Source organism: Cydia fagiglandana, chromosome 21 (assembly GCF_963556715.1).
Source record: "Cydia fagiglandana chromosome 21, ilCydFagi1.1, whole genome shotgun sequence".
Classification (NCBI taxonomy): domain Eukaryota; kingdom Metazoa; phylum Arthropoda; class Insecta; order Lepidoptera; family Tortricidae; genus Cydia; species Cydia fagiglandana.
Genome location: NC_085952.1, coordinates 12,887,555 through 12,912,344, shown reverse-complemented (window position 1 = coordinate 12,912,344; position 24,790 = coordinate 12,887,555). Strand labels below are relative to the sequence as shown.

Below are 24,790 nucleotides of genomic sequence, written 5' to 3'. Positions count from 1 at the left end.
TCCAGCGGAGAACATAACCAATGTTATTGGTTGATTCCCCTACATCTCTATCGTCAGCATGGGCGAGGGTGGGCATGGGGGGGAGGAGTGCAGGGAGAAACAGCTCCCTCCCGTTTACCCCTTATCTAATACTTACTTCATTGTAATTTTAAGTTGGTTTTGTCATGTTTTTATACCTTTACATAGTAAACTACTTACTTACATAATAGGTACATTGCAAGTTGATAAAATGTGACGTTCCACGGCAAAAGGTACCTTATGGCGATTAGCGCTTACGTAGCATAGCGGCTCAATAATATTGGAGCGACGTTAATAATAGCGTAAGCACCAACCGCCATAAGGTACAAAGGTACCGGGTAAAGACCCGTGGGACGTTACAAATGCTTGTAAAAATTAATAAAAATCTCAGTACTGATACCCACCTAAAGTGTTAAGTTGTCTTGCAGCGGCACACGCGTGTTCATTCAGCAACCGGAACCGTTCCAACATCGCTGGTCGGAGGGCCTTCAACCTTGCGTATGTGAAGTTCGTCAGGTGATCTTCCACCAGCTAGGAAACACGACAAACATGCGTTTTTAAAGATAACATGTCATTTACACTACAAATCCATCAGTGGCGGATTTGCCGCCCTAGGCCCAGGCCCTGTAGCCGCCCCTTTCAAGGCACCCATAATATTGACTACATATTGAGTTATTTCTTGTTACTATCAGCGAATTTTTTGTCACAATTTGCCGCCCCTAAATATCTTGCCGCCCTAGGCCCGGGCCTACTGTGCCTTAGGGCAAATCCGCCACTGAAATCCATACTTCTATACTAATATTCTAAAGGCGAAAGTGTGTCTGTCTGTACAGACAGCTGTTACCTCTTCACGCTTAAGCCGCTGAACCGATTAAGTTGAAATTTGGTATAAAGATAAACTGAGTCCCGGGGAAGGACATTAGTTTAGCTTTTAGTTTAGAAGAGCAATCTGAAGAGAGTGCAAAGGAAGATGGAATTGAAAGAGTTAATGAATTGCCTAATAATTGAAGTAAGCAATGCGCGAATTGAATGATTGCCAATAACATTACGCAGGCGCTGTACCTACTTTAGCTGCTGTCACAATTCCACGCAGACGAAATCGCCGACAAAAGCTAGTACTAAGTATCGGGAACTATTAAAAATAAACATAAGCGTCTCTGGAATTCACTCCCTCTAAATATTAGACAAGCTCCAAGTAAGTTTTCCTTTAAGCGGTTGTTGCGTAAGCATTTGCTAAAACAAGAGTTCGAATAATATCCATCATTATTATATTTATAGTATGTATTGTATAAATATGTAGTAGTTCATATATATTTTATTTATTTATGTAGTTTATATGTATAGTTTGCTTTTTTTTTTCACTGAATAAGTATATTTCTCTCTCTGCACCAATTGTAGATGTCTGTTTGGCCCTATGGTTGACTGGTAGAGAATGCCATTTGGCATTAAGTCCGCCATTTGTACATTTTTGTATATACTTTGTGCAATAAAGTTTAAATAAATAAATAAATAAATAAGCAGAGACGCGTTAAAGGGAATCATATTCGGGTGTTTTATCGAAATATTGGCACCGCCACCTGTCAATAGGTTAATGTTTGAACTTTTTTTCATTATGTATAAAATATTGAAACATATTTAGAGACTTTTTACACAGAGGTCTAATACTTTTCTTCGGAAAGGAATTCTCACACACATCACTATTGCTTACCATCAGTGGCCTATTTTATAAAGCTACAAGTTACAATTTACAAGCGGAAGTCTCGTTCTAACACATAGAGTTAGAAAGAGACTTCCGCTTGTAAATTGTAACTTGTAGCTTTATAAAATAGGCCACAGGTGATTCGAAGGGGCCCACAGATTACCAGTTCGCCGGACGATATCGGGCTGTCAGTTGTTTGGAGCTGTCAAATTTTGCTTTTATCAGACGGGCCAATATCGTCCGGTAGACTGGTAATCAATCGGCCCCGTTACTGCTCGGCCTCGTCTACCTCCTCTATCATAACCTCTAGCGGCCCAGAGACCTATAAAAAGGCCCCCTGTTCCATTCTAATTTGAACTTTGTGTTGACTGAATTAAAGTTTCATTTTGCTTGTCAAGGTTTGACGTATGGGCGGCTAGAGGAATAACTTGAGGCTTATCAAATAACTCACTTCATTGTACACCCTGCAGGCCTCTTTCGCCGTCCAGTAGTTATTGATGCAGTCCTCTCCATTAGTGAGGAGACACTTCTCAATCTCGCATATGGTCTTCAGAGATGGGGGCTTCGTTGCTTTCTGACATGGATGTATTGGCCCTAGAAATTTGTAATTATTCTTTACCAGGCCAGGCGTGGCTCACTCCGCGATTTCGTCGCTTTGTTACAGGTAACTAAAAGTACATCCGTTCCACACCAATTTTGGTGGCTAGCCATAAGCCGCGCGTGGCGCTGTCGCCACCTATAGTTCGTTTTTTTTGAGCATTAGAAATAAGGTAAACAATCTTGATGTGTCTTTTAATTGAAAAACACAGTTTACAAATAAGTTACGACAAATATGTAACAATTATGAATCTAATACTTTAATACTTTCATAAGTAATAGTTTTTGATTTTTAAAAAGCGTTTTCCAATTAAAAGGCATGTCAAGATCGCTTACCTTCTTGCAAGTTCTTTCTAATGCTAAAAAAATACGAACTATAGCGGCCATATCTGTGCTGATCGTAACAGACGCGTTTTGTTAGAGAGTGTCTTCTGTACCTAGTACTATTATTTATTCTGTGACTATGCTTGGAAAAGGATTAATTTACCTTCTTCCTCAACCTCTATAGGGCACACCAGCTCTATGGCTTGTTTCTTCTTTTCTTTTGGCGCTGTAATACAATCCAAAATAAAACTAATATGAGATGCCATTGAATTGAATCGTGAACGTTGGCGATATTCCAGTGAAAATTCATGTTTTTTTTATAGTTTGCTCAAAAGCTAGCTTTTCTAGTATCTCAATTTCACAGCTTAGTCCTTGTAAATAAATTCGACATCAGGGGCCGTGTTGTAAACTACAACTAATATTATAAGCGGTACTCCTTTCTAAAAATTTTAAATCAGCTGCTAAGCTGTTATAACACTTTAAACTCTCGCGGTCTCGCGTTTTGTACACATCTAGACACGCGGCAGCGTGTCAAGCCAAGTTCAAGCAAAGGAACTGGCTAGCCAGCGCCAAGTGTAATATTACACGAACCACTTGGTGCCACTTTTGACCCTTCTATAACTCAAAACATCTTTAACGTAAACACATAAAACTACGTGTGTTTAATTATATCCATAAGGACATCTAGAAGCCCAAATTTCATGAAGCTAGCTCAAACGGTTATAAAGATATGAAGGTCAAAATGTGGTAAATTTTAAGACTGACTGACATACCTATAGTACCTAAACCTAACCTACTTCCAGATGACCTAGAAGGATGAAATTTGGAATCCAGCTCAGTTATTGTGTGAAAGCGTAGGAAAAAATCTAAAAATTAAAAAAAGTTATAAAATAGGGGGGGTCCCCATACAAAAAAACCATTTTTTATTGTGACTGACATATAAGTACCTAAACCTAACCTACTTCCAGATGACCTAGAAGGATGAAATTTGGAATCCAGCTCAGTTATGGTGTGAAAGCGTAGGAAAAAATCTAAAAATTAAAAAAAGTTATAAAATAGGGGGGGTCCCCATACAAAAAAACCATTTTTTATTGTGACTGACATATAAGTACCTAAACCTAACCTACTTCCAGATGACCTAGAAGGATGAAATTTGGAATCCAGCTCGGTTATTGTGTGTAAGCGTAGGAAAAAATCTAAAAAAAATAAAAAGTTAATAAATAGGGGGGGTTCCCATACAAATTTCTTTTTTATTGTGACTGGCATATAGTACCTAAACCGAAACCTAACCTACTTCCAGATGACCTAGAAGGATGAAATTTGGTATCCAGCTCGGTAATTGTGTGTAAGCGTAGGAAAAAATCTAAAAATAAAAAAGTTAAAAAATAGGGGGGGTCCCCATACAAAAAACCTGTAATACGCGCTAAACAACCGGCCAACGGTGTGTCGTTGGCGGCGCGGCACCACATAATTAATACAAAGAACAGAAGTAAAAAACATGCAGCGGAAACACAAGAAAAAACATTAAATCTCAATACCTGCCTAGTTTTCTTTACAAAAAGTATTGATATCCCATCAAAAACATAAATGTAAAAAAGGAGAGCCAAGTTCAATACAAAAATTATGCTTGGCTGTGGGGTTCGCCGCAAAAAGAATGGAGATTTAAATGAGTGCCAAGTTCTATGCAAAATCCAAATATGTATTTATAGGAACAAAATAACATTATAAACAAGTATTAAACTCTATTTCTTTGCTTTATTGGATACCTATAACAATTGCTGTTATTTAAAAAAAATGTGAGATCTTAAAGTAGGTTAGATTTGGCTTGGCCAGTTTTTATCAGAATTACAAAATATATATGTTGAATAACTGTATAAAATGACTGATGTAATGAAAACTGGCCAAGTCAAATCTAACCTGCTTTAAGATCTCGCATTTTTTTTAAATAACAGCAATTTTTATAGTATCCAATAAAGCAAAGAAATAGAGTTTAATACTTGTTTATAATGTTATTTTGTTCCTATAAATACATATTTGGATTTTGCATAGAACTTGGCACTCATTTAAATCTCCATTCTTTTTGCGGCGAACCCCACAGCCAAGCATAATTTTTGTATTGAACTTGGCTCTCCTTTTTTACATTTATGTTTTTGATGGGATATTTAATTACACAAACGGGTCTACCGCGATATAATTTCATATAAAAACAATGAAAGGTAAAAACAATAAAATTATATCGCGGTAGACCCGTTTGTGTAATTAAGTATGCAGCTAAGCTGTTTCCCGTATGTCTTCTCCTGGTACGCTATGACTTTACCCCCTAAAACGCCATGTGGTCTAAGTTACTCACGTTGTTTTATAGGTCTCCCCGCCGAATCGCACAGTCGAGGAGGTTCTGGCCTATTCATATACGCCTGGATGGCCTTTACGAAGTCTTTGGCGTGTTCCTCGTAAGTTTTGTTCTCCTGGTAGGCGATAGCGATGAGGTCGTCGAACCAGGGCGCGTTTATAGATAGCCAGTCGCGAGTTTCTGGCGTGTGTCTATGAAAAATAAAATGAAATATATATATGTATATATTTAAAATAAAATATGCTGGTTTAGCAAACCTTGTCAGTAGAAAAAGGCGTGAAATTCATGGGACGATAACCCTTCGCGCCCATATTTTTTTAAATTTGCCACCTTTTTCTACTGACAATATTTGCTTGACCAACTATAAGTACCTACACATGCGAAAACTATTTGTAAGGCGAGGTACTTACAAGATTTTAATAGTCAGTAAAATAAGAAACCTGAGGCAGTAAAATAAGAAACGTCTCACAATTATGATAGTTTCGGCTTCGCCTCGGCCAGCAATCCCATGTGGTCGAAGGCTTTTTCTTTACTGACCGATATTTATTGTCTGTCGGAACAGGAAATCGGCAACTTCGTTTAGCGCAGTGTGCCGAAAGTTGACGCTTTCCGCACGGAGAACAGAAAAATATTTTTCTGTCTGCACGGAATCTATCGGAATTTACCTTTCAGAGAATGCTTTTGACTTCCAACGATATTATGGAAAAGGTACCTTATGGCGGCTGGTGCCGCGATTCGGGAAATGAATTAGAGATTCACTAGATAATGAAATAGTAAAGTTATGTGACGTTCCGCGGCAAAAGGTACCTTATGGCACCTGGCGCTTACGTCGCATAACGCCACAATAATATTGGAGCGACGTTAATAATAGCGTAAGCTTCAACCGCTATAAGGTACCTTTATCCGTGGGACGTCACATATCTTTACTATATCGTATCTTGTTAATCTCTAATTCATTTCCCGAATCGCGCCGTTATAACGTTTACTTGTAGTTTTTCGTAGAAGTAAAAGTACTTCGAACGACTATATTTTGCACTACTTTTTTACGCGTCTATATTATTAATTATTACCCTTGTAATCGTAGATCAGACGCACTTGTAGAATTTCGTCCCACGTGACCTAAATAGCCTAAAAAGTTGGTCTAAAAGCTTTATTAGCCGAAGGCCTAGCTATACTTACTTCGTGAGTACTCAGAAGAGTCAATGACGAAGAGATGCACAATAGGGATAGGTATAAGTATTGTCAATTTTTAGGGTTCCGTACCCAAAGGGTAAAACGGGACCCTATTACTAAGACTTCGCTGTCCGTCCGTCCGTCCGTCCGTCTGTCACCAGGCTGTATCTCACGAACCGTGATAGCTAGACAGTTGAAATTTTCACAGATGATGTATTTCTGTTGCCGCTATAACAACAAATACTAAAAACAGAATAAAATAAAGATTTCAATGGGGCTCCCATACAACAAACGTGATTTTTGACCAAAGTTAAGCAACGTCGGGAGGGGTCAGTACTTGGATGGGTGACCGTTTTTTTTTTTGCCTTTTTGTTTTTTTTTTGCATTGTGGTACGGAACCCTTCGTGCGCGAGTCCGACTCGCACTTGCCCGGTTTTATTTTATGTCCTAGCATTGAGGCATTGTTGTAGAAAACCACCATGTCCATAACATATAAATAGAACTTGCTTTCTCCCCGTGAAAAATAAACCTTACAAGGTTCGAAATAGAGTCGAAAATTTACAAGCACTCGGTTTCCTTCATAATACTAATAAAGACTGATAGCACACTCAAGTAGAACTCATAATAATAACCATAGGTCGCAGTTTTCGGAGTTAGTACAAGGCCACTTTATTTTACTCTCATGTGTTGATCAAGTGTACGTCCCTTGATATATATGTGACGACCGGTCTGGCCTAGTGGGTAGTGACCCTGCCTATGAAGCTGATGGTCCCGGATTCGAATCCTGGTAAGGGCATTTATTTGTATGATGATACAGATATTTGTTCCTGAGCCATGATTGTTTTCTATGTATTTAAGTATTTATATATTACATATATCATTGTCTAAGTACCCACAACACAAGCCTTCTTGAGCTTACCGTGGGACTTAGTCAATTTGTGTAAAAATGTCCTATAATATTTATTTATTTATATGTACTTAGCCGTAAATAAGCGGTCAATTTATTAGCATGAAGACTTTTATATACATGTTTATAGCTTTGCAATTTTTGAAAACGGCTTTAGCAATTGATAACCTACCTACTTAGAAAATTTTCTACAAATATTTAGGTTCTAATTGCATTAGTGAATAGAATCAGGCGTTACTTTGCGGAAATCCATATTAATTAAAACCAAAATATTACTTTGCTAATCCGCATAAAAAGATAACGTTCATTCGACCATTCTGGACACGTCATTCCGTTGCCGGACGTCAGACCGTAAACAGCTCCTGAGGATGCCTCGTAGAGAGGCGAAACACGTGTCGAGTATTATTCTTTTGGTGGTGGTTTGTTATATTTATTTGCGTATTTATTTTTGCGGTGGGAGGGTGGGAACATTAATTGCATGCCAAAAATACGCAAGTAAGTATAACTGGTTAGCACTGATTGACTAGCACGTTATCTTTTTACGCGGATTAGCAAAGTAATATTTTGGTTTTAATTCTAATTGCATTGTTGTATTTCAACCTAACATAACCGAGCCCATCCACCTTCCAGATGGAAAAACAGTAAGCCAGTGACTTGGAAATTTGCTTTTGCTGTATCTGTCAAAGCAACTGCTGTGGTGGGAGTGTGGGAGAGATAGGGACGTATATGATAGAAAAGGACATCACGACGCCGCACCGTGGACTGAACAGGGCGGCTAGAGGTATACGGAGCTCTCCCAATATTCCATCGAATTCAACGGAACTCGTATTATGCAAAGGTGTGCTGTATGGGTTATCCGCAGATGGTCTAGATTCTAAAATGCAAAATAACTAGGTAGTGTGTTATTTTGCCTAAGTCGCAATTAGTCTACATCGCAAACAGTCTAGAACGCAAAATGCCCGAATTATTTTTTCGTTGCGATGTCAACGGAGCCCCGCTTCCGCAGGGCTCCTATTCTGTGCTGTTTGGCCTTCGGCCATTTAAAGATACCTAACGAACCTAACCTACCTATGTAAAATGTGGTGATATAAAAAGTGGGCATTTTGCGTTCTAGACACCGTTTGCGATGTAGACTAATTGCGATTTAGGCAAAACAACACACTAGTTATTTTGCGTTCTAGACCATCTGCGGATAACCCTGCTGTATGCATCAAAAACTTACTTGGCATATACACCGAAGCAACCCATGGTAAAGAGGATGGCCATAGCGCCCCAAAACGGCCGGTCGTTCTTTGGCGGTGGAGGGCAGGGGTCAGGCTGCTTGCACGGGTCAGGCTCCTCCACCTACGTGCAAGAATAATGGGTTACAAAATGTATGTACACATTACAGTTACACTGCCGTAATTGAACTTCAACATATTCACAAGAGACGGCACGTACTAGATCCATTCTAGATACGTTATAGTTTAGATATCAACTAGTTCTCTTTTGCAGCGCAATTCGGGCAACCAATGTCACTTTTACGTTAGATAGAGTAAGATATCTATTAGATCTGAATTGGATCTCTAAGTCATATCCTGTGGAAATCGTTCAAGAGTATCTCCAGAATCGCGAAAATGTCAAATTTGACAGGTTAGATCTTAAACATATCGTTATCGTATCTTGGTGATGACTAAAAGATATCTAATAGATGTCTATTTCAAAATCCGAATCGGGCCCACAGTCGTCCAGTTGGTCGACCCAAGTAGGACCTAAATACCGTTGGGCAGATAGAGTGGAGGCAGATCTCCGTAAGCTCGGCGTCGGCGAAAGCTGGCGGGATACCGCTCTGGACCGAGCAAAGTGGCGTGCTCTTGTGTTGGAGGCCAAGAGTGCCAAGACTCATTTTGGGTCATCGCGCCAACCAAGTAAGGAAGCTACTATGACAGTAACAGTAACACCGAGGTCTATATTTTTTTGTTAACACCAAGGAGGTCGACTATGTCCTGCGGGCGCAGCACGGTTCCATTTTTATCGACTATCACTATGCGCGTCCCTTTCGCACTTATATACTTGTTAGAACGTGACAGGCATGGTGACAAGGGATAAAAACGCGACCGTGCTAGGCCACCTGGTGTTTTATCTAAGCAACAGATTTTCATGGCTAAGGTCGTCTGAGCCGCTAATTATTTCAAATTCAGAGACCTGCCGGACCTGCGTTATGAAGTCTCGCGATATATAATATCAGCTGCGGCTCCGCTCCGTGCGCTGACGTTTAAAAAGCCACATGGCATACAACTACCCCAGGCATTCTACATTTTATCGATGCCGATATTACTTAAAAGGCAAATATTTTTTGCAGAAACGTGTGTTGCTATTGGTCAAAACTAAAGCGTATAGCGTATAGGTACCTATCTGGCATTTAGTAGGTAGAGTAGTAGGAATATATTAGATAATAAATACGGTATCTTCAAAAAACCGGCCAAACGGAAGTCGGACGACTCACGCACGGTTCCGTACCATTAGGCAAAAAACGGCAAAAAATCACGTTTGTTGTATGGGAGGGCTCCATCCATCCGTTTAAATATTTATTATATTCTGTTTTTAGTATTTGCTGTTATACTTAGCGGCAACAGAAATACATCAACTGTGAAAATTTCAATTGTCTAGCTATCACGGTTCATGAGATACAGCCTGGTGACAGACAGATGAACGGAGAGCGGACTCTTAGGGACCCGTTTTTACCCTTCGGGTACGGAACCCCTAAAAAGGTCTCACCTGCGAATACGTAGTTTTCTGTGGCCGAGTATTGTTCTGGTAAAAGTAGGCCACATGGTTGACGCGCGGGTTTACATGCTTACACGTGTGCTGGAAGATAATTAGACATCAATAGACTTTTTCATTACTTATGCTTTGAAAAATGCTTTTACCTAAATTATTAATTTATTAATTATTACTTACCCTCAAAAAATACTATAAAAATTTATACTAACCGCCTTATTCATAAACGTTTACTAGAGTTGACAAGCCGATAATAATCGTTTGTCACTTTCCGACGTATTTGGTATGATGGAAAGGGACAACCGATTATTATGGGCTTGTTAACTTTAGTAAACTTCTATGAAAAAGGGGGTTAGTCTACACTAAGTAAAATGTTTAAAAAATCATGCATTTTACTTCCCTAGTTTCTTAACTCGGGTGAAAGGCATCATTTCTTTCATCACATGTGATGAATGATGATGTACCTACATGTTCACATATGTTTCCGATTCAGGCCACAAGATGGCAGACCCCTCCAACGCGCACGGTCCCTATTGGGAACGTGCGAAGTCGGTGGCGCTGAACGTCACAAACACAAGTAATCTTATGGAATTAGGGAATGCTCCCGGTACTGAGTTTGTATGGCGAGAACCGGGAATTCCCGGTTCCGGTACAGTATTTGTATAGAAAACCAGTACCGGGAGCACTCCCTATATGGAATGTCCGACATTAGTACTAGCGGCAGCCGCTTGAACTAATTTTACTCCATAAGATATAACGTTGAAATTTCGACAAAATTAGGGCAGTGCACCAGTCGTGCACATAGCGAATACATTTTCGAGCTGAGATATGGCAGGTGTGAAGGAGGCTCCTCTGCGGAGCTCATTGGTAGGATAGACCTTATTTTACACTGAATCGGAATAAACTACTATTTACTTACCAATTTAACTATATACGGTATGGCCTTATACATATCGGTCTGAAATGTTATGTTTGGATTACAGAAATGTTCATATAAAGACTTGACACATATTTGAAATATTCTTTGACACAAGTGACGTGCTGTCAAAAGGCCTGCCGTAAAAGTAACATGCCAGATACCTAGAACTGAAACAGAGGAACCAAAGAGTAGTAGTATAAGAGTGTAGCCAACAGAAGTGGTCATTTCTCCATACAAACGTACTCGACTGTTTCCTCCGTGGGTTTTAAAGCTAGAGCAATGATTTTTTTCAACACAGCAATGATTTTAATATATTTCATTAATATTGTCAACATCTGTGTCGGACAGTTTTGCTTTTTTGGATATTTTTGTTTTTTAAGGCGCTAGAGCCCTTCAAAAATGGCCAAAATGGCCTCATTGACTATGCCGCAATGAGACGCGTGGTATTCAATACTGATATCAATTAGCCAAAAAAGCAAAACGGTCCGACACAGATAATTTCATAGTCATTTAGATTTCCAAATTTGGTTACGATTGATTTAGCTTTGGAGGAGGAAACAGTCGAGTACGAAACCTTTTTGAAATTTGTACGCAGGATTTTTCGCCTTGTCCTTATCGCACTAGTTTTAGGAGCCGCTTCCGTTAGCGCGACGGGTAATATTTACCTAAAATATTTAAAACCCAGGTCCTGTTTCGTCGTAAGATTTTTTTGTTTGTATGAAATATTAACTAATAAATAAAACAACTGCATGAAATAAAAATCATTGTTTAATTTAAATTAACAATATCTTCATATTTACATAAATTACTAAATTTAACTCCGTTCTAAACTGTACGGTGCGATATAGTTATTAAGTGCCATTTGACTAAAGAGTCCATTGCCCCAGACATAAGCATCTGTCTCTTTCTAACAGACAACGTTTGAACAGCAGATGCTCGGCAGTCGCTATAAATGCAAATTATACTATTGAAAACAAGCCCAGTACAGACGGACAGACAGACAGACATGGCGAAATCATAAGGGTTTCTAGGTGACTACGAAACCCTAAAAATTAGCAGCTTACCGTGAATTCTCAAAATGTCATGGCAACCAAAAACAGCTTTGCAAAGAGAAATTCTTCAAAACGGATCTGTATGAACCTTATATTCTGAAGAACAGAGTCGGTTTCAGATTGTTATGAAGTTTGTTCGAGCTATTTTCGCTGCCGACTGTATCGCCTTTATTTTTTCAGATTTATGCAATGAACTGTATTAATCATACAATTTTCTAATTGTTTACCCTATATTTTATTCATCTCACAAATTATCTATTTTACAGTTAGTAGCCATAATTTAAATATGACAGAACATTTTTGGACTCTGGACATTTTTTTTACAATACTAAATAAATAAATTCATACTGTTCGATCATTATTTTAACCAAGATTCCACTTAATTTCTTAGATTTTATTTTTCAATTATAGGTACATTCACCACATCGGCACTAATTTTAAAAAATCTCGTATTTCACACACTACTAAAAGTTGAAAGGCATATATTTAGATATACCACAAAATTTTTGATTTACAGAACAAAGTACGAGCTTTTCTCAAAATATTGCCGATATTTCACAAATATACGTCTAAAGGAGTGCATATTTAAATATCTTTCAGCACCCACATTGTAAAGATATTTTTGACTGCGACAGTACTTGAAAAATAACAGACTCAACTACAGAGTGTGACCTACAATATTGTACACAAAGCTTGGATACAATGACAGCTGTCATTTCAATATATATGTTGCCGATTTTGCGTTTTTAAGGTTATAAAACTTATAAATTGAATAAGGTTATGTTATGACAGCTGTGACCGTACCCAAGCTATGTAGAAAATATTATAATGATATTTACTGTCGATCACCACTTACATGTAAATTTAAGACACTTATTTTTAATACATTTTGTGTCAAAACCCATCATTGTCTAACATGAAGTGACAGGTCTCAATTTACAAAGAAAAGCAAAATGATTGAAAAACAATACATAGGTACACATTTAACAAATAGAAACATCAAAGTACACTGTTTTATTAAGTAAAAAAATATTTGAACTAACCAAACAAACATTAGGCACTGGTCCCACCGCGAGCTAGTAAGCTATGAGCTATCGGCTATAAACACGAACAAAAGATAAGCACTCCCGTGTAAATAAAAGAGACACGGCGATATTTATAGTTACTCGCCCAGCGGTGAGCTATAAATATCGCCGTGTCTCTTTTATTTACACGGGAGTGCTTATCTTTTGTTCGTGTTTATAGCCGATAGCTCATAGCTTACTAGCTCGCGGTGGGACCAGTGCCTTAGACTCGAAATTAAACTTTCGTGAGACATACAGCCTGGCAGAAAAGAGTAGAAATTAAAAAGTGGCAACACTGTAGTGTCGTCCCGTTCTCTATATAAATTGATTTGAAAGGGACACTACAGTGTTGCCACTTTTTAATTTCTACTCTTTTTTGGCAGGCTGTATTTTAAACCGTTTAGATGACAACGGCAACACAAAATACGCGACAATAGCACAGAATAAATAATTGAACTGGGTACAGAAGGTTTACTCTCTAACAAAACGGTCTATTACGAGCTAGAAGCGCAAGCGCAAACAGGCGTCCGTTCCGTAGCGGTGCGCGGCAACCACTACTGCTAGACACCAAAATTGGTGTGGGCCGCATGTACTTGTAGCGACGCGACGAAATGGCGGAGTGAGCCACGCGTGATAATAGCGACTAAAAATTCAAGTGAGTGAAACCGTTGCCTTCTAAACAGTTTATAAATATTTTACTGTTTTTTTTTTTTACTACTGTCTTCATCGTCTGTGATGATTTTTAGCCGTTTTTTTTACAGTAAAATAATTCCTACATCGGTCTTAGAGAATATATCCTTCAGTACACAAATAACAGTCATTTCATATGTGACGTTCCACGGAAAAAGTACCTTATGGCGGCTGGCGCTTACGTCATATAGCGCAATAATATTGGAGCGGCGTTAATAATAGCGTAAGCGCCAACCGCCATAAGGTATCTTTACCCGTGGGACGTCACATATATGTACTTACAATTCGTTACAAATTGGTAACAATGCAAATTGAAATTTATTGCTATTCCATTAGAGTCTATAACGGTTTGTGTACTAAAAAAGAAATTTACTGTGGTTTGAATAAATATATTTCAAAATTAGTATGACGTTACCAGGTTGGCCATTTTCCTCTTTTTATGGGAAGTCCATGTTTTATGTGAATCCTGCTAGATTGGGCTCCAAGTCTGTAATAAAACTAATAAACAAAACATTTGTTATTAACTTGGTGATATAAAACATATTGTGACACACCTTAGGGTGCTATTCCACCTGTCCAATTTCTTTGTCCAATATCAGTGCGTCTTGTGGTGTCTGTGTGTGTCTTGTGGTGTATTGTAGCGACACTCACACTCTCTTAAGGGGCCCACTGATTAACAGTCTGCCGGACGGTATCGGCCTTAGAGGATATAACCAACGGAGACGCCATGTCTAAAATTTTCGGTACAAAATAGTCTGCCGTTTTTTGCGGGGGAGGGGCACATCAAATGTATAGGTACGTCATGTCAGATAAACGTCAGTCCATACATATGGTTGACATGAGGTTGACCATTGGCCGCCTATTTTCGACAGAGGGGAACGCCTGTTAATGGCGGCTCCATTGTTACTTACTCCGAGGTATCGGCCTGTCAGTTGTTCGGAACTGTCAAAATTTTTTTCTAACTGACAGGCCGATACCGTCCGGGCCCCAGAAAGCGGGGAATCAGTGGGCCCCTTCAGCGTAGCCTTATATAATATATATACAAGTGTTATATTATATTATCCAGAATAATGCCTTACTTATAACCTATCGGTTGTATCATTAACGCTCAACCTCACATGGCGACCGTGCCAGGAAAATGTGAGACGCGATACATTTTGGACAAAGAAATTGGATAGGTGGAATACCACCCTTATTTAGGTTAAAGTTATGGGTATATTATAATGTTAATCAACCTCATAAAATGTTATACTGACTGTTTATTTCTTTCTTTTACTTAGTTTCCATATTTTTGGGTACCGGACCCTAAGGGTAAAAATGGGACCCTGTAAGACTCCACTGTCCGTCATTTGTCTGTCCGTCTGTCTGTCTGTCTGTCAACAGGCTGTATCTCATGAACCGTGATAGCTAGACAGTTGAAATTTTCAGATGTATTTCTGTTGCCGCCATAACTAAGAAGTACGGAAACATAGAATACATAATAGTACTACCGTACAGAAAAGACACTTCCTACAAAACTGAAGTATGACAGCGATTCAGGGTCGAACCATGCTATCTCTTTCTAATATACGACACCATCCCTTTCGGCTATTTACGGTTGTCAAAATTCAAGTGATTATCTTATCTGTGATCGTGCTCGCAAGACGTCAAGTGGTGCCAACCCAAATAATTGCTCTGAGCAATGCTGAGCCGAACGGAGCCGAGTGTCTAACCCACTGACGGAACCCTCGGTGGGCGAGTCCGACTCGCACTTGTCCGGTTTTTTATTCAATGTTGAAACTGTAATGTATCTACCTAATCACCCTGTAGTCTACAAGTATAGTAAGCCGGAAACGGAAGCATGTGCCATGACGGCCTCGGCGGCCTGCTTGATCTCGAGGTGCGCGCGCGCAGACTCCAGCCACGGCATGGCCGCCGCACGCGGGCCGCCCTGCAGGAGGTTTACATAACGCAACGCCGCTGGCAGGTTGCCGTGGTCCATGTAGTACCTGACAACATTTAATGACTAATTAAAACCAAAATATTACTTTGCTAATCCGCGTAAAAGATAACGTGCTAGTCAATCAGTGCCGACCCGTTATATTTACTTGCGTATTTTTTACATGCAATTAATGTTGCCACCCTCCCACCGCAAAAATAAATCCGCAAATAAATATAACAAACCACCACCAAAAGAATAATACTCGACAGGTGTTTCGCCTAATCCGTTCATCTAAGGGGGAGGCCTATGTTCAGCAAGGGGAAGGCCTATGTTCAGCAGTGGACGTCTTATGGCTGAGATGATGATGATGATGATGTTTCGCCTCTCTACGAGGCATCCTCAGGAGTTGTTGACGGTCTGACGCCCGGTGACGGCCCGGCCCGGCGGCGGGGTGGGGTTTCCATGTTGGAAACTTAACGGCCATATGTACTGTAAAACGTTGTACGATACATGTGCGAATAGGTAATTTGCAATGCGAGCCGATTTAAAACTCTCCCTTCGATCCTATTTTAATTTAATGCCCCTCGTTGTGAATACAGTACATATAATATGGTATAATACCCTTTAAATTTTCGACGTAGTTACGTAATGTGCTTATTATAGCACTGGTCGTAAACTTTTTAATTTTACCTTGCCCTCTGGATAATGTCGAAGGTGTCTAACTGCGAGAAGTCTGTAGGCAGGTTGTCTAATTCGTCTTGCGGTATTTCAGCTAGCTGTAATAAATAAAAATAAAATAAATACTATAGATATTTGGGGACAACAGTTATTATAAGTAAACTTACTCATAATAACTATAGAATATAAAAAAGTGACGCCATCTACTCGAGTATAGGCACAGAATAAATAATAGTACTAGGTACAGAAGACTCACTCTCTAACAAAACGCGTTTGTTACAATCAGCACAGATATGGCCGCTAGGTGGCGACAGCGCCACGCGCGGCTTATGGCAAACCTCAAAATTGGGGTCGAACGGATGTACTTTTACCTACCTGTAGCAAAGCGACGAAATCGCGGAGTGAGCTACGCCTGGTATAGGCCAAAGATACAGTGCCATCTTTTCGAGCGACAGCGCCAGTAGATATAGATGGCGACACTTTTTAATATTTAACAAATATAACACATATCAGTGAAAGAATAAGGATCAAAGTCAAATGGCGTTGTAAAATCTTGTAATGTACCTTAGGGAAGAGTAGTTTGGACTGCAGCCACGAGAGAAAGTAGATGGGTAGAGAAGCACCTTGTCGTCCAACTAACGCCACTTTCACTGCGTTTTGCTCCATCTAATAAACACACATGATTTTTTTTTTAATAAATCTAATAGTGTAATTATGAATAAAAACCACCCAAGTGCGAGTCAGACTCGCGTTTCTAGGGCTCCGTACATAAGTCCGACTCACGCTTGACTGCACATTTCTAATAGGTTTTCCAGTCATCTAAATTTTAGACCCAGTAGTTTCGGTAATAAAGGGGAGGAATGGTCATTTTTTGGCTATTTTCTTAAATAACTTCGAACCTATGTATTTTAAAATTATAAAAAAACATGTGCATCTTTGGGTCACTAATTTACATAATTATGTGTACCAAATTTCAAATTAATTGGTCCAGTAGTTTCCAAGAAAATAGGCGAGTACTCGTGCGTCTGTCTGTACGTCTGTCACAGCCTATTTTCTCTTACTGGACCAATTAAGTTAAAATTTGGCACACTTTGGCAATGTTTTTTTTATATATTTTAAAAAACATAGGTTCGAAGTTATTTAAGAAAATAGCCAAAAAAAATTACCCCCCCCCCCCTTTATCTCCTAAAATACTAGGTCTAAAATTTTGAAAAAAATATACAAAATAGTTCTTTACCTATAGATGACAGGAAAACCTATTAGAAAGGTGCAGTCAAGCATGAGTCGGACTTATGTACGGAACCTTAGAAACGCGAGTCCGACTCGCACTTGGCCGGTTTTTTTTACAAAATGCTCACCTTATCAAACCTATCCCGGAGCGTCTTTTCCGTGGCAATGCCCTTTTTGCGCGCGTCCTCCGGTATGCCTTTCAGCACGGTCACGACCAGCTTATCGTTTTTACCTGAAAGGAAATAAGTTTTTGGCAAAAATTTTATTTTTGGTACAAGCTTTTATCGCTGACTGTACTTTTCTTTCCACAGGCAACTAATGTTCATCGAGACAATTCTAAAAACCCCAAACACAATTAGGTTTCGTTGTTTTATCACAGAGTTCCTATGGCCACCTCCGGTCTCCATCATCAGATCAGCTCGATGGTACCATAATATTGCATTGTCATCTGATTTATACATGCATGCAAAATTTCAGCTCAATTGTGGATCAAATTTAACTTGCAAGATTTGTTTACAGACAACGGTCAGGTGAAACTAAATAAATGCTTGTATAAATTAATTAAATTCGCCATAAAGGTCTAATGTGAAAGATTGCACAACCTTTTTGTATAAATCTGTCTTTTTTACGTATATTTTGTTTATGGTTTTTACTGCTATTTTTGTCTATTTATTATTATGGCAGATTACATTTTGTTTTTCTCGCAAATCCAGTGCCTTTAATTAGTCATGGTATAATAATATACTCCGCCTGGTACTCTCTTCCCGTCTTTTCGTGGTCACGTGACTGACACAAGCCTACGTCATCGTGCGATAGCGCTATATGATAATATGCCATGGCGCTATATATAGCGGCCATGTTATTGTGACGTAGGCTTGTGTCACTCTGGGAAGTGAAGACCATGTATTATTAGACTATGAATTACAGTCATTGTTAAAAGTCTACCAATAGGTACTCTAGTATTAACCGCAAAAGACGTCAACTAATGTGCGCTGCTACAGTCCAATACCACAGAATCCATACTGATATAATAAAATGCGAAAGTGTGTCCGTTTGTCTGTCAGTCTGTCTGTTACCTCTACATGCTGAAACCGCTGAACGGATTTAGTTTAAATTTTGCATAGAGATAGTTTAAGTCCTGGGGAAGGACATACGATAGTATTTAGAAGTAATCTAAAGAGGGTGAAAAGGGGGGTGGAAATGAGAAAATTAATTAAGCTCTTTGTCTTCAGATACTTGAGTCACAGGCCTGCGAGGCGCCGCTAGGATGGCCTCGGCAACCACTCAGAGATTGGGAGCGACGTGCTTGCGCGTGCTTTGTTCATGAATGTCACCACTAAAGAGTATACATATCCAGTCGGTCGAGAAAGAGAGAGAGAAAGAGAGAGGAGAACAGTATATTGCTTACCCGTTGAATAGATAAGTAGGGACTGGCTTTACGGGCAATAATAATGAGGCATGACAGGGGCCAGAACGCGATTGGTCGATGAGTTCGCATCACGCACGCGATTGGTTGACGCGTTCGCATTACGCGCGCTATTGGTCGCAACTAGTCGCGTTAGACTGCACGATTGGCAGGAATTCGTGAGTAACACTGTTGAACTAATGCCATTTTTAGTGCCCCATTAGCCCGTCCATTATACTAGGTCAGGAAATAAATGCTCAAAAAACGTTGTAGAGGGAAATGCTAGGATCACAATTTTTGACTCCGTAACTTTGTTTGGACTAGTTAAGAGGTGAACATATCAAAAGTCCCCGGCTGTAGCCCCGGTGCTGGAAAGGAAGGTAGACGCAAAGTTTCCAAGATATAAGTGAAAAACCGAAAAATGAGACCTTCCTTCCCCCTTCTACCCCCCAGCACCGGGGCTACGGCCGGGGACCTTTGATATGTTCACCTCTTAACTAGTCAAAAATTGTGTTCCTTGCATTTCCCTCTATACCTTCCTATTGCTTAGCCTATACGTCAATGTGCTCACCGGCCTTCTCCAGCGCGTCCAGCTCCTTGTCGACGGAGACGTGCGGCGCGGGGCGGCGCGTGGCGGCCAGCAGCGCCTCGGCCGCCGCCCACAGCGACTGCTCTGACAATAAGTATTGCTCACCGGCCTTCTCCAGCGCGTCCAGCTCCTTGTCGACGGAGACGTGCGGCGCGGGGCGGCGCGTGGCGGCCAGCAGCGCCTCGGCCGCCGCCCACAGCGACTGCTCTGACAATAAGTATTGCTCACCGGCCTTCTCCAGCGCGTCCAGCTCCTTGTCGACGGAGACGTGCGGCGCGGGGCGGCGCGTGGCGGCCAGCAGCGCCTCGGCCGCCGCCCACAGCGACTGCTCTGACAATAAGTATTGCTCACCGGCCTTCTCCAGCGCGTCCAGCTCCTTGTCGACGGAGACGTGCGGCGCGGGGCGGCGCGTGGCGGCCAGCAGCGCCTCGGCCGCCGCCCACAGCGACTGCTCTGACAATAAGTATTGCTCACCGGCCTTCTCCAGCGCGTCCAGCTCCTTGTCGACGGAGACGTGCGGCGCGGGGCGGCGCGTGGCGGCCAGCAGCGCCTCGGCCGCCGCCCACAGCGACTGCTCTGACAATAAGTATTGCTCACCGGCCTTCTCCAGTGCGTCCAGCTCCTTGTCGACGGAGACGTGCGGCGCGGGGCGGCGCGTGGCGGCCAGCAGCGCCTCGGCCGCCGCCCACAGCGACTGCTCTGACAATAAGTATTGCTCACCGGCCTTCTCCAGTGCGTCCAGCTCCTTGTCGACGGAGACGTGCGGCGCGGGGCGGCGCGTGGCGGCCAGCAGCGCCTCGGCCGCCGCCCACAGCGACTGCTCTGACAATAAGTATTGCTCACCGGCCTTCTCCAGTGCGTCCAGCTCCTTGTCGACGGAGACGTGCGGCGCGGGGCGGCGCGTGGCGGCCAGCAGCGCCTCGGCCGCCGCCCACAGCGACTGCTCTGACAATAAGTATTGCTCACCGGCCTTCTCCAGTGCGTCCAGCTCCTTGTCGACGGAGACGTGCGGCGCGGGGCGGCGCGTGGCGGCCAGCAGCGCCTCGGCCGCCGCCCACAGCGACTGCTCTGACAATAAGTATTGCTCACCGGCCTTCTCCAGTGCGTCCAGCTCCTTGTCGACGGAGACGTGCGGCGCGGGGCGGCGCCTGGCGGCCAGCAGCGCCTCGGCCGCCGCCCACAGCGACTGCTCTGACAATAAGTATTGCTCACCGGCCTTCTCCAGCGCGTCCAGCTCCTTGTCGACGGAGACGTGCGGCGCGGGGCGGCGCGTGGCGGCCAGCAGCGCCTCGGCCGCCGCCCACAGCGACTGCTCTGACAATAAGTATTGCTCACCGGCCTTCTCCAGTGCGTCCAGCTCCTTGTCGACGGAGACGTGCGGCGCGGGGCGGCGCGTGGCGGCCAGCAGCGCCTCGGCCGCCGCCCACAGCGACTGCTCTGACAATAAGTATTGCTCACCGGCCTTCTCCAGTGCGTCCAGCTCCTTGTCGACGGAGACGTGCGGCGCGGGGCGGCGCGTGGCGGCCAGCAGCGCCTCGGCCGCCGCCCACAGCGACTGCTCTGACAATAAGTATTGCTCACCGGCCTTCTCCAGTGCGTCCAGCTCCTTGTCGACGGAGACGTGCGGCGCGGGGCGGCGCGTGGCGGCCAGCAGCGCCTCGGCCGCCGCCCACAGCGACTGCTCTGACAATAAGTATTGCTCACCGGCCTTCTCCAGTGCGTCCAGCTCCTTGTCGACGGAGACGTGCGGCGCGGGGCGGCGCGTGGCGGCCAGCAGCGCCTCGGCCGCCGCCCACAGCGACTGCTCTGACAATAAGTATTGCTCACCGGCCTTCTCCAGCGCGTCCAGCTCCTTGTCGACGGAGACGTGCGGCGCGGGGCGGCGCGTGGCGGCCAGCAGCGCCTCGGCCGCCGCCCACAGCGACTGCTCTGACAATAAGTATTGCTCACCGGCCTTCTCCAGTGCGTCCAGCTCCTTGTCGACGGAGACGTGCGGCGCGGGGCGGCGCGTGGCGGCCAGCAGCGCCTCGGCCGCCGCCCACAGCGACTGCTCTGACAATAAGTATTGCTCACCGGCCTTCTCCAGTGCGTCCAGCTCCTTGTCGACGGAGACGTGCGGCGCGGGGCGGCGCGTGGCGGCCAGCAGCGCCTCGGCCGCCGCCCACAGCGACTGCTCTGACAATAAGTATTGCTCACCGGCCTTCTCCAGCGCGTCCAGCTCCTTGTCGACGGAGACGTGCGGCGCGGGGCGGCGCGTGGCGGCCAGCAGCGCCTCGGCCGCCGCCCACAGCGACTGCTCTGACAATAAGTATTGCTCACCGGCCTTCTCCAGTGCGTCCAGCTCCTTGTCGACGGAGACGTGCGGCGCGGGGCGGCGCGTGGCGGCCAGCAGCGCCTCGGCCGCCGCCCACAGCGACTGCTCTGACAATAAGTATTGCTCACCGGCCTTCTCCAGTGCGTCCAGCTCCTTGTCGACGGAGACGTGCGGCGCGGGGCGGCGCGTGGCGGCCAGCAGCGCCTCGGCCGCCGCCCACAGCGACTGCTCTGACAATAAGTATTGCTCACCGGCCTTCTCCAGTGCGTCCAGCTCCTTGTCGACGGAGACGTGCGGCGCGGGGCGGCGCGTGGCGGCCAGCAGCGCCTCGGCCGCCGCCCACAGCGACTGCTCTGACAATAAGTATTGCTCACCGGCCTTCTCCAGTGCGTCCAGCTCCTTGTCGACGGAGACGTGCGGCGCGGGGCGGCGCGTGGCGGCCAGCAGCGCCTCGGCCGCCGCCCACAGCGACTGCTCTGACAATAAGTATTGCTCACCGGCCTTCTCCAGCGCGTCCAGCTCCTTGTCGACGGAGACGTGCGGCGCGGGGCGGCGCGTGGCGGCCAGCAGCGCCTCGGCCGCCGCCCACAGCGACTGCTCTGACAATAAGTATTGCTCACCGGCCTTCTCCAGTGCGTCCAGCTCCTTGTCGACGGAGACGTGCGGCGCGGGGCGGCGCGTGGCGGCCAGCAGCGCCTCGGCCGCCGCCCACAGCGACTGCTCTGACAATAAGTATTGCTCACCGGCCTTCTCCAGTGCGTCCAGCTCCTTGTCGACGGAGACGTGCGGCGCGGGGCGGCGCGTGGCGGCCAGCAGCGCCTCGGCCGCCGCCCACAGCGACTGCTCTGACAATAAGTATTGCTCACCGGCCTTCTCCAGCGCGTCCAGCTCCTTGTCGACGGAGACGTGCGGCGCGGGGCGGCGCGTGGCGGCCAGCAGCGCCTCGGCCGCCGCCCACAGCGACTGCTCTGACAATAAGTATTGCTCACCGGCCTTCTCCAGTGCGTCCAGCTCCTTGTCGACGGAGACGTGCGGCGCGGGGCGGCGCGTGGCGGCCAGCAGCGCCTCGGCCGCCGCCCACAGCGACTGCTCTGACAATAAGTATTGCTCACCGGCCTTCTCCAGTGCGTCCAGCTCCTTGTCGACGGAGACGTGCGGCGCGGGGCGGCGCGTGGCGGCCAGCAGCGCCTCGGCCGCCGCCCACAGCGACTGCTCTGACAATAAGTATTGCTCACCGGCCTTCTCCAGCGCGTCCAGCTCCTTGTCGACGGAGACGTGCGGCGCGGGGCGGCGCGTGGCGGCCAGCAGCGCCTCGGCCGCCGCCCACAGCGACTGCTCTGACAATAAGTATTGCTCACCGGCCTTCTCCAGTGCGTCCAGCTCCTTGTCGACGGAGACGTGCGGCGCGGGGCGGCGCGTGGCGGCCAGCAGCGCCTCGGCCGCCGCCCACAGCGACTGCTCTGACAATAAGTATTGCTCACCGGCCTTCTCCAGCGCGTCCAGCTCCTTGTCGACGGAGACGTGCGGCGCGGGGCGGCGCGTGGCGGCCAGCAGCGCCTCGGCCGCCGCCCACAGCGACTGCTCTGACAATAAGTATTGCTCACCGGCCTTCTCCAGTGCGTCCAGCTCCTTGTCGACGGAGACGTGCGGCGCGGGGCGGCGCGTGGCGGCCAGCAGCGCCTCGGCCGCCGCCCACAGCGACTGCTCTGACAATAAGTATTGCTCACCGGCCTTCTCCAGCGCGTCCAGCTCCTTGTCGACGGAGACGTGCGGCGCGGGGCGGCGCGTGGCGGCCAGCAGCGCCTCGGCCGCCGCCCACAGCGACTGCTCTGACAATAAGTATTGCTCACCGGCCTTCTCCAGTGCGTCCAGCTCCTTGTCGACGGAGACGTGCGGCGCGGGGCGGCGCGTGGCGGCCAGCAGCGCCTCGGCCGCCGCCCACAGCGACTGCTCTGACAATAAGTATTGCTCACCGGCCTTCTCCAGCGCGTCCAGCTCCTTGTCGACGGAGACGTGCGGCGCGGGGCGGCGCGTGGCGGCCAGCAGCGCCTCGGCCGCCGCCCACAGCGACTGCTCTGACAATAAGTATTGCTCACCGGCCTTCTCCAGTGCGTCCAGCTCCTTGTCGACGGAGACGTGCGGCGCGGGGCGGCGCGTGGCGGCCAGCAGCGCCTCGGCCGCCGCCCACAGCGACTGCTCTGACAATAAGTATTGCTCACCGGCCTTCTCCAGCGCGTCCAGCTCCTTGTCGACGGAGACGTGCGGCGCGGGGCGGCGCGTGGCGGCCAGCAGCGCCTCGGCCGCCGCCCACAGCGACTGCTCTGACAATAAGTATTGCTCACCGGCCTTCTCCAGCGCGTCCAGCTCCTTGTCGACGGAGACGTGCGGCGCGGGGCGGCGCGTGGCGGCCAGCAGCGCCTCGGCCGCCGCCCACAGCGACTGCTCTGACAATAAGTATTGCTCACCGGCCTTCTCCAGCGCGTCCAGCTCCTTGTCGACGGAGACGTGCGGCGCGGGGCGGCGCGTGGCGGCCAGCAGCGCCTCGGCCGCCGCCCACAGCGACTGCTCTGACAATAAGTATTGCTCACCGGCCTTCTCCAGCGCGTCCAGCTCCTTGTCGACGGAGACGTGCGGCGCGGGGCGGCGCGTGGCGGCCAGCAGCGCCTCGGCCGCCGCCCACAGCGACTGCGAGCGCCGCGCCTCCTCCTCGGCCTTCGCGCGCTCTGACGACACACGACAACTGATTAAGGGTCGGTTGCACCAAACTGTTCGTATCGTTAAAGAGTTCGCTAAATTTTTATGTATGTAAGGTTTCATAGGCCCGGGGCGCGCTGGCTGACCTTGATCAGTCTGTCAAATGTGGTTGGTGCAACTGGCCCTAACTCTTGGAGTCCCGCGCGGTGCCGGCTCTACCATAAAGGCTCCGTCACACACGAGCGTTTTCAAAGCGCGGCGTGAGCGGGGCGCGGTGCGAGCGTGACGCGAGCGCGGCGCGCGCGGTCTGCGCTGACCCCGCCCGCGCGGTCACACACGACACGGCGCGCGTTGCGAGCGGTCCCTCGATTACTGAACGTTGGACTTTGGAAAGCATGATCGTGGA

At 46.1% G+C, this 24,790-nt stretch overlaps 2 protein-coding genes and 1 long non-coding RNA gene across 3 annotated transcripts in view; all 3 read right to left on the bottom strand.

The window, feature by feature from the left end:
• The window catches only part of LOC134674978 (uncharacterized), a 31,003-nt gene extending 20,213 nt beyond the window's left edge, over positions 1-10,790 (bottom strand). The window contains exons 1-7 of the mRNA XM_063533121.1: positions 10,748-10,790; positions 9,826-9,915; positions 8,291-8,412; positions 4,989-5,179; positions 2,802-2,864; positions 2,169-2,311; positions 423-549 (exon numbers count right to left, since the gene is read on the bottom strand). Coding sequence (XP_063389191.1) covers positions 423-549; positions 2,169-2,311; positions 2,802-2,864; positions 4,989-5,179; positions 8,291-8,412; positions 9,826-9,915; positions 10,748-10,780 — 769 coding nt within the window. The 5' untranslated portion in view covers positions 10,781-10,790. The remainder of the gene's footprint in view (positions 1-422; positions 550-2,168; positions 2,312-2,801; positions 2,865-4,988; positions 5,180-8,290; positions 8,413-9,825; positions 9,916-10,747) is intronic.
• A 707-nt stretch (positions 10,791-11,497) lies between these two features.
• Positions 11,498-12,935, bottom strand: LOC134675286 (uncharacterized). The gene is made up of 2 exons (XR_010099715.1): positions 11,787-12,935; positions 11,498-11,711 (listed from the first exon to the last, which is right to left on the bottom strand). It is a non-coding gene; the product is annotated as an uncharacterized LOC134675286 (long non-coding RNA).
• A 282-nt stretch (positions 12,936-13,217) lies between these two features.
• The window catches only part of LOC134675264 (MICOS complex subunit Mic60), a 28,161-nt gene continuing 16,588 nt past the window's right edge, over positions 13,218-24,790 (bottom strand). Inside the window, exons 14-19 of the mRNA XM_063533484.1 lie at positions 24,279-24,413; positions 17,511-17,614; positions 16,717-16,818; positions 16,165-16,250; positions 15,348-15,541; positions 13,218-14,051 (exon numbers count right to left, since the gene is read on the bottom strand). Of these exons, the coding sequence (XP_063389554.1) occupies positions 15,364-15,541; positions 16,165-16,250; positions 16,717-16,818; positions 17,511-17,614; positions 24,279-24,413 (605 nt within the window). The 3' untranslated portion in view covers positions 13,218-14,051; positions 15,348-15,363. The remainder of the gene's footprint in view (positions 14,052-15,347; positions 15,542-16,164; positions 16,251-16,716; positions 16,819-17,510; positions 17,615-24,278; positions 24,414-24,790) is intronic.